This window comes from Neomonachus schauinslandi, chromosome 14, assembly GCF_002201575.2.
Source record: "Neomonachus schauinslandi chromosome 14, ASM220157v2, whole genome shotgun sequence".
NCBI lineage: Eukaryota > Metazoa > Chordata > Mammalia > Carnivora > Phocidae > Neomonachus > Neomonachus schauinslandi.
The window spans coordinates 863,899-876,871 of record NC_058416.1 but is presented as its reverse complement, the minus strand read 5'-3'; the positions used below and the strand labels follow the sequence as shown (position 1 = coordinate 876,871).

The window sequence follows — 12,973 nt, the reverse complement described above, 5'->3', positions numbered from 1 at the left end:
ATGATACTGTACATACTTTTTAACTGTTCAACAGTATGCTGCCTAGTACTTGACAAATTATAACTTCAGTAACCAGCCTGGTATTTGTTAGTGAATATGAACATTCACAGTTTTGACGTTTTATAGATGGTGTTAGAAATCCGAAGATAGACGCAGTTGAAGGGTTTCGATTCTTTTGCCAGAACACTGCCTCAGCATGTGCATCTCCTGGTGGCCTGCCCATCTTCCCCATGCGGTGACTATGACGTGTGTTTATACTGACACTTTTTTAGTGAGGTTGAAGACACCTCTTACCTAAGAAAATCTGTTTCTTGTATTTTAGTTTCATAAGTTTCTGTTTGTGGTGTCTGCCTGTTTTCCTGTTGTGTGTTTTCAGAGGTCTTTATGTGCACTTTGTTCATCATGGATCAGTCTCCGTTTCTTTAAGTCTCGTCGGAGTGTTTCCTTTGATGGTTTCTTTTGTCCCGTGGAAGTCTGCCTGCTGGTGGCGGCCCAGGACCCTGGCTGCCGTGGCGGCAGTGCTTCGCACAGCTGTGTCCTGGGGTGCGCCGTGAACTGCGTGTGCTGAAGGTTAGGTGCGTTTCAGGAAAAACAACTTGTAAAAATCAAGTGGTTACTGCCTTTGGTCCTGTGTTTAGAATGTTTCCACTCCATGATTATATTTTAAATGATTACTTTGAAAACAACCCCTGCTTTACAGTAAGATCTCCTATCCATGTAGCATTTATTTTGAGTCAAGCTGTGAGTGGGAAATCAAACTTAAGAAAACAACCTGTTAGCCAGTCGCACCACCACATACTGAATAGCTCACTATTTTAGCAAAAATTTAAAATCGCCCTCAGTTGGTCTCACCGTTGCAAACTGTCAGCATCAGTGCGTGAGTGCGCCTGTCTCTCCCTACGTTTGCCAGGTGTGTGTTGCTTCTGAACTTCTTGCCTTAGAATATCTTCTGCCAGGTAAATATTTTAAATTTTATTTAGGTAATTATTTGTTTTCCTTTATGCTTATGGGTTTTTCGTTGTGATCAGACGGCTGTTCCCCTACCAATACTATCGTTTTAACCACTTTAAGTGGTTTGTCAGTAGGAAATGAGAGGCTGGTCATTAGTCTTTATGGTGTTATAGTTACTAAAGCGTCCCTTGCACATGGAGTCCCGGAGAAGGAAGGTTCATGACGTCACTACATCTGTGCGGCTGCAGGACTGTTGGAAGAGTGAGTGTTGAGTTGGTTCTTTTGTGTCCCATCGTGTGACACAGGCCTGATGGTGCTGGAGCCCGCGAATTCACCCTCCGGCCCCCCCTTTCTCAGCTCTTCCCGAGACTCACTCAGACTGCCTGCTTTTGTCTGCTTTTCTTCCTGTGGCAAAATCAAGCTGTGCTGTCGCTGTATTACTTAGGACATCTAGCTTACAATTCTCATACTATTTGTGAAAATGGATTCGTGTTTATCACGAGACGCTCTTGCAGCCTATTGGCTTCCTGATGTGATTTGAGCCGACTCGGGGTTGGTGCTACTATTTCTCAGTTGTGTGTTTCTCCTTTGTGTCCTGTTTTTCTTTTTCTGGCGTACATTCTCAGTAAACCCTCCAGGATTTAGAGGGGTGGGGGAGATAAGGATGATGAATCATAGCGGACTGGGAAAGATTTCTGTTTGCTGTATGCACAGATGGGGGCCCCACCCTGAGTCTCCTTTGCAGGAATTCCAGTCAGTGGCGTGGACAGTTGGAAGTGCGTGCACTAGATAACCATTTGTAGTAGCTTTAATTTGCTAAGAGTGGTAGAAAGGGAAGTGCAAGGTTAAAACACTGTATTGGAAAGAATGTGTCTGAAAGAAAATCCCAAGCTCACAAACCAGTAAGGGTACTTGAGGTGACGGTGGTAATGCAGAACTCTGGGAAAGCGCATCCACCCTGCGATGGAGGCCAGGGGTGGAACATCCTGCAGAGGAGGGGTGACAGTGTCCCACAGTTTGGTGGTGCTGATGTCATAGACAGGTATGGGTGTGCAGGCGCACACAATTGTATCCTTTTTTTAAATTTTTTAAATTTATTTTTATTTTTTTATTTTATTTTTTTTTAAAGATTTTATTTATTTATTTGAGAGAGAGAATGAGAAAGAGAGCACATGAGAGGGGGGAGGGTCTGAGGGAGAAGCAGACTCCCCGCCGAGCAGGGAGCCCGATGCGGGACTCGATCCAGGGACTCCAGGATCATGACCTGAGCCGAAGGCAGTCGCTTAACCAACTGAGCCACCCAGGCGCCCTGTATCCTTTTTTTTAAAAGGTTTTATTTATTTATTTATTAGAGAGAGAGAGAGAGAAACAGCATGAGAGGGGATAGGGTCTGAGGGAGAAGCAGGCTCCCCTCTGAGCCGGGAGCCCGATGCGGGGCTCGATCCCAGGACTCCGGGATCATGACCTGAGCCGAAGGCAGTCACTTAACCGACTGAGCCACCCAGGCGCCCACAACTGTATCCTTTTATTGCATGTAAGTTAGGTCCTAGAAGAGTATTTAAAACCCCCACTCTGTTACCATCTGTACCTTTGAGTGTCCTATTGGCCATGACCCACAGGATCTTTTCTTCATTTTTATTAGTGACAGATGTGTATAAATTTCAAAAAACAGTTACAGAGTTATAGTATACAACTCATGTAATGCTAATTTTTAAATTTTATGGTTGATATACTTTGATAGAGAGTTTGAGTAAGCATTTAGGTAAAGTAACTAGTAAATGAAAACATTTTAAGTTTTGATATGACCGTAAAACCAAAAAGCAGTATATCCTAGAAAAAAGGAAGTTTAACTGAATTTCTGGTTCATTAATCAATTTAAGTTTTGTAGCTTCATATAATTTGGCACATATGGATAGATTTCATAGGGAAAAAAGCTCCAATTTCATTATGGATTCAGGCACAGCAATTTGGTTTTTCACTTAATAGCTTACTCTTCCCCTAACTGTCACTCACTTTGACTTCTCTGCCTCTGATGTAATGGATTTGGGGATATTTGGTGTCCTTCCTTGTTTGTCGCATCATCAGTTGAGCATTCTGACACCAAGGAGTAAACCTGCAAACCTTAGACCTTTTCTTAAAGAACCGAGGATACCACCAAGAATACCCTCTCCGATTTTGTTGCATTCCCTGATCTCGTGATGTGATCCGTTAAAGTTGGAAAAAGCCATTTGATGATAACTGTGCTGCAGACCCTGTGACGGCAGGCTCGGCTTCTCGTTGCCACACGGGCGGCTAGAAGGCATGCTTCTCCAGCACCCGTAGTTATTCGGGAAACGTGTCTCTGGCTTTTGTGATCAGGCAAATTTATTAACAACAATGAGGTCACGATAAATCATGACTTGCTGATTTATTTCAAAAGATCCATATAGCAGTAAACAATACCATTTACATTTAATTAGTTTTATTGAACGAAAGGCAATTTTATTTGTAATGAACCACATGTTATGATTAAGGATGTATTTTAATGACCTTTAAGTAATGCGAACAAATGTTGCCCTTGACCTAATAGCAGAGGCTTTCCTACATTATTGAAAACTTCAGAATGATTTTTAAATTATCGTGAAAAGCCTCGAATGACATTCTCATTATTGTGCCATTATTCAGTCATTTGATGTCTAATACACCAGATGAAATGCATTCCTCTGAATGTTCATGTGCATGTAGAAATGAGGATTGTTGCTAGAATTGCTCTTTATTTCCATGTATCAAAAGGTAGTCTGTTATGCGAGAGCTTCATTTTTTGAAAAATACTTCGACAGGGTAATATTTAAATGATGAAGGGTTCTTAGACCTGCCTTATCCCAGAAGTCGTTTGCCTGCTTATTAAACATTCTCGTTGTATTTCCCTCAGTCCACAGTTACTACACAGTGTGTTTTTTCTTGTGTAAACCAGCTTGACTTAACTTGAAAATAACTTTTAATTGGTTAATGTATACTCTATAAACTGCAATAGCAGACCCGCTGTGGTGAGCTGCTGTGTTCACGCTTTATCCAGTGTAGCATCTCTGTTCTCTAGAAAATTGACAGTTCATCAGTGTGTGTTTTCCAGGCCCTGATGAAGGTGTGTGAATGAGCTTTCCCAAGTCAGATTCTCAAAGAATTTCTAGGGCAGGAAAGGGGACGAGGTCTCCTTCTGCCCTGTTGGCGTTCTCTGATGGCAGGGGCCGCCCTCAGTGTCACGGGCAGAAGTGGCAGGTGCTGTGTGTCAGTGGCCTCAGTGCCCTGGAGTCAGACTTAGTGAGTGTGTCTTGAACCCAGTAGTTCAAGGGTATTTCCCGTGGAGAGGGCCATTTTGGTCATATTCTGAGAGTAATTTTTGCAGGTTTAGTCATGAGTCTAATCCCTTCCTGTGATTTTGGAAGGACCTCACTCCACATATTAAATCCCTTTCTGCTCCTGAGATCTGGAGTGGTTTTTGTTTCCTGAACTGATGCACCACAAATTAGGAGAGAAGTTTTTTCCCCTCACTTGACAGCCCAGAGGTGGGTGGTCCGAGGCTGAGAAGGCAGCTGTGTCCTCATTGATAGGTGATGCTCAGCTGTGTCCCACGTGACTGCTCCCCTCCTGCCATAGCGTGTCTCGTCATGTTCCGCCCCACGCGGCGAGAGCTGGCTGGCGAGAATGCGGAGGGAGGGCTGCGTTCTGCAGCGGGGGCCATACGCCATCGAAGGCCTGGGAGTCCTGTCGTTAACGGGAGCTGGGGAGGATGGTGGGATGTGGGATGTCTCTGCTGTACCGTTTCTTCCTTTTGTTTTCTGGTGAGTTTCTTTGATTTCCTCTCGTACTTCCTCCTGGGTGGTGCACACTAAAACTTTTCAGTTAGTTCTCCTGGAGGATTTTGCTGCCCTCAGAGCAGAATGCTCCCTCTGGGGTTGTTATGGTTACCACTTTTATTAGAATCAGATCTTTCACACTTGTTCTTCCAGTAAGTCTAAGCCACTTGAAGATTTGTGTGCTCCCCACTAGAAGGCATGCTTCTCCAGCACCCGTAGTTATTCGGGAAACGTGTCTCTGGCTTTTGTGATCAGGCAAATTTATTAACAACAATGAGGTCACGATAAATCATGACTTGCTGATTTATTTCAAAAGATCCATAGCCATAGCGCGAATAATTTCCTGAATAATGTTCAGGAAATAAATGAAATGTAAACCGCGAAATACATGTTTTCTAGAAATGAAGGAAGCTGTATCATTTTTAGGCTGTTGCTTGTTTTCTGTGAAAGAATTTTTTTTTTAAGTGATAGAGCATGATGTACAGCCCACCATTCGAGGCTCCCACGAACAGAGGAGATCAGACAAGGCTAGATAAACTGGGGTTTCCAGGAATAGAAGAGAATAAATACAAATCTCTAATACATTTTAAGAAATCTGGGGCGCCTGGGTGGCTCAGTTGGTTAAGCGACTGCCTTCGGCTCAGGTCATGATCCTGGAGTGCTGGGATCGAGTTCCACATCGGGCTCCCTGCTCAGCGGGGAGTCTGCTGCTCCCTCTGACCCTCTTCCCTCTCATGCTCTCTGTCTCTCATTCTCTCTCTCAAATAAATAAATAAAATCTTAAAAAAAAAAAAAAAAAAAAAATCTAAAAAAAAAAAAAAAAAGAAAGAAATCTGAGGGGATATTACAGTCCAAACAGAAGCTATGAAAAAAGATCACGTGGAAAGTAGACCTCTTAGAAAGACATGATTGCTGAAATAAAAACACGTAAATAGGACTGGAAGATGGATTGTTCTGCAACTCTGAGAACGTAGGCCAGAGATGGGAAGCATGCAAGGATGACTACCATTTCTAGCTCGGTCCTTAATACTACCTGTAATCACTTTATGTGTGTGTTTTCACTTGTGTTGAGGTAAAGTTGGGAGACAGTGAATTGCACATAATTAAGCTGTACACTTCAGCACACCTCTGAAACCATCACCACAGATGAGATAGTCTGTAGCCCTTGTTACGTGTCTCTGGCCACCTGTGGTCCTATCACCAGTGGCCAGTGTTTTCAGTCTTCTCAGCTCTCCTGTGGCTCCTCATACACCTGCCCTTAATCCCTTTCCTCTGCAAGGTAAGATCATGTGAAGAGAGAAGGGCAGGTGTGTGATCCTCCTCGCATGAGCTTGCCTTACAGAGGAAGGGGATTATAGCAAGTGGAAATTCCTTCTATTTCCCACCAATACATGAACCAGTGCTATGCATATTGGTATTTATTTTTCCTCCCTTTGACCTATTATTATGATGAAGAATGGTTCCTTCTTCTGTTGAAGGATAAATCTTCCACCGCTTTGGCCTAACACTGCTGTTTAGAGACCTTGGCAGCAAGACCACCCCCTGCCCTCTCTCTTCCTGACCCTCCCTCACAGGCTGTCTCCTCCACTGCGGCCCACAGCTCCAGTGTCTCAGACATTGCTTTCGCAGTTTTACGTTAGTTGAATGTATTTAGAATTCTGTTTTACTTTATCTGTTGGCCTTTTAGCTATACCTTTTCGCAGTTGCTAGAGATCATAATATGCATTTAACTGAAAGTGTGCTGTGAAAAGTTAAAAAAAATTGTGTCACTTGACATAAAATGTAAGAACCTTGTCATCGGATGGGTCCATTTACCCTCCCTGTCCTTTATTCTGAAAACGTATTGTGCCTTTTCTGTACGCATGTACGTTTATATGCACTATGTCTGCATTTGAACAGTTCCAATGTTTTAGCTGTATTTTAAAGAAAAATTAAGTGGAAAAACAGGATTTATTATTTTTGTTCCTCACCGTTCCTTCCTAAAGACTGAGTTTGTACTGGATAACATTTCCCTTCAGCCTAAAGAATTTCTGTTAACATTTCTTGTAGTGTATGTCTGCTTATAGTGAATTCTCATTCTCATTTACCTGAAAATATCTTTATTTCACTTGTTTTTGTGAAGGATGTTTTTGCTGAATATTGAATTCTTGGATGACAGATGTGTTCCCCCCCATAGCACTCTGTTTTGTTCCACTGTCTCCTGCTTCCATTACTTCTAATGAGAAATCAGTGTTGTTTTGATAGTTGTTCCCTGTGTGTAATACGTCATTTCCTCTGGGTATTTTTGAGATTGCTCTTTGGTTTTTTAGCAGTGTTACTTTGGGTTTTCTTTTCTTTCTTTCTTTCTTTTTTTTTTTAAATTTTATTTATCTGTCTAGGGGTTTTCTAGGCTTCATGCATCTGTCTGGGCTGTCAACATATTTTGCATATTTTTAGTCATTATTTCTTCAAATAGTTTTCCTTCCCCATTCTTTTTCCACTCCTTCCAGGAACCCAGTTGTAAGCATGTTAGATCTCTTGATACCCTGTTAGTGGTACTGCAACCATATCCTTTCCTAAATCTTTTTTCTTTGTGTCTTCAGATTCATTATCTCTTGATCTTTCTTCAAGTTCACTGACTGTTCTTTCATCTCCAATCTCCTGTTAAGTTCATCTAATAAGTTTACTTCAGATATTGTATTTTTTTAATTCTAGAATTTCCATTTTGTTCTTTTTCCTTAAATATATATTTTTTTCTGTACTGTGGTTTCCCATTGTTTATTCTTTAGGAGAATATTTTCCTTTAATTCTTTGAGATGTTGAAACTGCTTTGAAATTCTCATCTCTTAATTCTGATACCTGGTCATCTCAGAATTAGCCTTTATTGATTGAATTCTTTCCTGAATATGGATCTTGTGTTCTTATGTCTTCATACATCTAGAAGTTTGGATGGTGTCTTCAGCATTTCTAATGATACATTATAGACACTCTGGATTGGCTTATGTTCTTCTGAAGAGTACTGTTTTTTGAATTTGGTTTTGTTCTACTTGGTAGTTCACTGGGCTGAAGTCGAACTCTGAGCTCTGTCTTCCCTGCAGTTGGGGTCTTTGTTCACTTCTTTCAGCTGGACTGCTAGAAAGCCACCCCGCATGTGGGGCATGTGGGGTCGGGGTGAGAGGATGCCAGAGTTGGGCCCCTCCGAGGCACTCTCCCACCTCAGGTCTCCACGTCCCCTGTCGCTTCTCAGCTGCTGCGGTTACCCCCATCTTTGGCCTCTGGGTCTTCATGCCTTCAAGTCTGTGATTTTTCTAAGTGTGGAAGCCACGCTAAAACATTTGTTCTGAGGCAAAACCAAAATAAAACAGATAACAAAAAATGAAAACGAGAACTATAAAAATGGTAAACTCTCTGTTTTGGGGGACCTTCAAGACCACCCCCAGTTTTAATGATTACCTAGGAGGACCCCCCCCCCAGGACTCAGCACATAGTCTTCCTCATGACCATGATTTATTCTAGCAACAGGACACAGGGCACAGACAGCCGAGTGAAAGGCCCTGGGGTGAATCTGGAGGAAGCAAGGCGCACGATTCCGGAGCGCCTCCCAGTGGACTCCCACAGGATGCGCTGTACACCCCCAGCAGCACGTTACGAGAACACAAGTGAGATGGTGCCTACCAAGGAAACACAGGAGAGACTGACTCATGGAGGCATTCCTCTGTCTGGCACATGCCAAGGTGCCAGACTCCCAGAAGGAAGCATATGTTCGATATAAACCACGCTGCTTGAATAAATTGTTCAGGCACAGTGAGTCTTTCTTATCTGGGAATGGTGGGAACGCTCCTGAAATCCACATCTCTAGACCTCACCCAAGGGCCAGCCTTGCTTGTGAGCAGGCCTTTCTCAGGTCTGCGTTCCTATTTCTGCACAGCCCACTGCCTCGGCCAAGGCGTCTTCACAGGAGAAGTGCTAGCAGTATTGTTGTTCTGGGACCTCACCCAGCCGGGTGAGACCGGTCTGCACGCCTGCTGCCAGGTCTGCCCTTTATAGGCCCTGGCCAGAGCCCATTAAAACAGTATCATTCACCTTTTACCACCATGTCCAAGTGAGAAATCCCAGCTGCCAGACGTGCTTTAGGCCCGGCAGCCCCTTTGAATCTCAGATACCAATCACTGACAGCAGGAGGGTTTCCTGCTGGACTGGAGAGCCTGCCGACAGTTGTGAGAAGCAGAGGTGCCCTCCTTCCTCTTTTCCTCCCCAGTGTTGTGCCACCAGGAGTCTCACGCTGTCTTCCCAGACTTTCACCTGAAAGGGTTTTATGCAAGAAGCACAAAACATTTGGGGCGCCTGGGTGGCTCATTCGGTTGAGTGTCCGACTCTTGGTTTTGGCTCAGGTCATGAGATCGAGGGATTGAGGGACCTCAGGGTCAGGAGATCGAGCCCCACGTCGGGCTCCGTGCTTGGCGGTGAGTCCTCTTGAGATTCTTTCTCTGCCTCTCCCCCCACCCCCGCTCATTCTTTCTCTTGCTCTCTCTCAAATAAATCTTTAAAAAAAAAAAAAACACAAAGCATTTTTTACATGAAATTATTTTTTTCTTTAGAGAAAGAGAGATAAGTGTGTGGGGGGGGTTGTGGGAGGGGGGCAGAGGGAGAAGGAGAGAGAATCTTAAGCAGGCTCATGACTCTGAGATCATGACCTGAGCCGAAATCAAGAGTCAGGCTCTTAAGAGACTGAGCCACCCAGGTTCCCCATACAGGAAAATATTTTTATACAACTTAATCCTGAAGACACGTCATGTTTAGGAATTGGTCAAGAGGAAATCTGAATCTTCAAACCATTTCAGAATGGCTTTACATACCCCACCACTGCTTTTGTCCCCATCATTTATCTGGGGAATGGCCCACAAGAGATCATGTACTTTCTGGGGTAGCGGCACTTACTAATCAAACTACCTTACTCTAAGGTGCATACAGGGGGGAGGTGAGGGAAGTGGGTTCAGGCTCGTGGTCCACTGTTGCAAACTGCAGCTGATCTGGAATGCCAACTACAAGTTAACAGCACCCAGACACTCCCGAGACAGATGGGACTGTGGAGGGGTCACCAGGATGGGATGGGCCTCCCTCTTGCAGCTTTGGGCAGGGGTCACAAGTTGGTACCCGTCGCATCTTTATTTCATATGGCCCATCAGAGCATGGGCCCTTGATTGTGGGCAGCTCAGGTAAACCAGATGGCCCAGCCAGCATCTGGGTTGTTTTAATGGTTAATTTCCCTCCAGGGGGTGTGAATTCTTGCACCTGTTGCAGGTCCCAGCTCTGTTTGTGAGCCTGTTCCTGCATTCAGCTTGGCGCTGATCGTGCCATGCTTGAAACAGCCCTGGCAGACCACATAGGGTCCAGCTTAGAGTCAAGTGCAGGCATTTGGGGTCTGTGAGTCCAGGGTTCCAGATGATGTGACTTCCGGGCCATGCTGTGAGAGCTGTGCGAAGACGCAGCATCAGCCCTGCTCCAAGGAGGGCTTGAGGGGACGGTGGAGATGGGGGGAGGGGCGCCTGTTTCTCAGGACACATTGGGAAGCCCACCCTGTTCAGACATCAGCTTGGCCGTCCATCCACAGCTTTTACCTTGCTGTGCAGTGAGCTTGAGTCTGACGAGTTCTTGTGTGAGTGGCTAGTTTTCTCTTTTTCCATTAGTTTTTTTCAGTAGTCACTAGATTGTTGTATCAAACCTGCATTTGTATTACAGAATTTACCTTAAACTTAGAAGTCTCTTTTCACTTTCCAGTTGAGCGCCTTCAGTTATCTTCAGGTGTACGTGATGCCCGTTGTTAATGTGTAGATTACTAATGAAACGGAAAAGGAATCCTAGTCTTCCTTCAGAGGGCAGCAGACAGACTGGAAATGCGGGCAGCACATGGGCCAGGGCACTGTGGCTTCAGGGTCCTGAGGGCAGGCAGGCAGCAGCCCTGGCGAGGAGCATGGGGACACAGCGGGCTGGGGTTCTTTATCTCCTCGCTGATGTGGGTCTTGTTTAAATTTCAGGCCTGTAATAAGGACAGATTTCTTAAACTTCCTGTATAGCATTGTACTTGTCCAGCTTTCTGATAGCCAATTAAGAATATGTTTTTTAAAAACAACTGAAATACCAAGAACTAAAAGACTTCCAATAGTTTACTTTGAAAGGCTCCAGTATAATCTCCATTCATGGGTGTAACTCACCCACTTAGAATATTATTTGTGTCCACATGAATCAGTTTGAAAAATACGGGAGCATATTTAGATTATAACAAATTTAGTAGGTCACTCTACATCCACATGATCATTTGCATCCTCCCTGTGTGAACTCAGGTATGCTTCCTACCTGTGTGCTTTGGAGTTTTGTCTCCAAATGTCAGTTACACGCTGGTCACGCTGGGACATGTGGGATCACCACACAGAAGACATGGGAAGTCACTTGCCCGTGGGCTGTCTAGTAGGCAGTACAGTCAGAATCCCGTGTGGGTGTTGTGGTTAAAGTCCATACAGGCAAGAAACTTTTCGGTATTATAAATTCTTTGTGATCTCCTGGTAAAAATAATCATGCACCATTAAAAAAGTAAAATTTGTTATCAATACATTTTCACCTATTATAACATTATTTTAATAAAATTATATAGAGTTTTAAAAACTAAAATTTCTAAATCAGCAGATGTACTTTTATAAATTGTCTTAAAATAAGGTGCTTCAGTGTCATGTCTGGATACTTACTGTTTAAGCATTTACCTGTTGCCCGTAAGTAGGGTAACCTAAACCACTTTTCTTCTACTTCAAAGCTAGTTCTGGGAAAGTTGCTGTGATGTGTGAATAGTTAAAGCCTTCCCATACAATTTTATAAATATAGATCATGGGAGAAATGCAGTATGTTTTAGAGCTTCAAGGAAGTCAGTTGTTTATGGCAAATGCAGTAGCTGTTAGAAGAAAAACATGGAAGTAAATTTAGGAATTTGCTAATTGTTTTATAGAACTTATGCAGAATTGTGAGGATTACTTAAATCCCACTAAATTCTTGGGTACCCATGTAACTTCTGAATACTCATACACAGTATGGCAGAACTCCACGAAGTGTATTTCCACCTTTAAACTTGGAATCTGGGACAGCCCCAGGCAACATGGAGCTTTTGAGCAGCTCCCAGGTGCACCTATTGTTAAGCAGCAGTCTGTTAGAACCAAGAGAAATTGCCACACCTCTGTTGAGCTTAAAAATTACTTCCCTTAGTTCTCCTCCATCCTAACATAGTGTTGGCACACAAAATATAGGAAAGCCAACCATCACTTTTGGTAAATAACATATGAAAAATATTAGTTGGTGATTGAAAAATTTCCAAGTAATTTTGTCTAATTATAATGTAATTAATTCAGATATTCTGTATTCCAGGACCTTTTTTCAATCAGTGCTTATGTTTATGCTCAGAAGCCACAACTGGATATTCATAGTTTTGAAGGCACATTTACCAGGGTAAGTTAAATCTTTTGTTAAATACAAATATATTCATTGTGTATATAAGTTAAAAACAGCAAACCTTAAATTTGAATAAATGAAAACAGAAACTTTGAACGGAAAAGGGAAAGCCTAGAGAATGTTTCAGGTTCTTAAATTTTCCCACAGTCTCTGTGGGATACACTCAGTACAGTGTTTTTGTTTAGCATATTCACCCTGGAGAAGGTCCTTGTCCCTGAAAATACTAGGAGTCAGTAAGATGGAGTACTTTCACTAGTTCAGTGTGAGTTTGGATAGGATTTAATACACTGTGGTGTCCACAGTGTTTCCTGGTTCGTAATGACGGGATGGCTGTGCCTCTGCTCATGTACACGTGTGTGCTTCATCTGATTCTCCGCACGATCATGGGACTTGAAGTCCCTTCTCCCCGATGACTCCCCGATCAGATTTGGAGGACTCAGTAACTTTAGATTTTAACAGCTGATATTATAAATGCTTTATAATACTTAAGGGGTTTTGGGGGGCACCCGGGTGGCTCAGTCGGTTGAGCATCTGCCTTTGGCTCAGGTCATCATCCTGGGGTCCTGGGATCGAGCCCCACGTCAGGCTCCCTACTCCGCGGGAAGCCTGCTTCCCCCTCTCCCACTCCCCCTGCTTGTGTTCCCTCTCTCGCTGTGTCTCTCCCTGTCAAATAAGTAAATAAAATCTTAAAAAAAAAAAAAAAGAAGGGCGCCTGGGTG

General features: G+C 43.5%; 1 protein-coding gene across 4 annotated transcripts in view; it reads left to right on the top strand.

Moving 5' to 3' along the window:
* The window catches only part of ATP9B (ATPase phospholipid transporting 9B (putative)), a 250,338-nt gene that overhangs the window by 89,596 nt on the left and 147,769 nt on the right, over positions 1–12,973 (top strand). For all 4 annotated transcript variants that reach the window (XM_044921226.1, XM_044921227.1, XM_021686168.1 and 1 more), the window contains one exon: positions 12,171–12,251. In XM_044921226.1, coding sequence (XP_044777161.1) covers positions 12,171–12,251 — 81 coding nt within the window. The remainder of the gene's footprint in view (positions 1–12,170; positions 12,252–12,973) is intronic.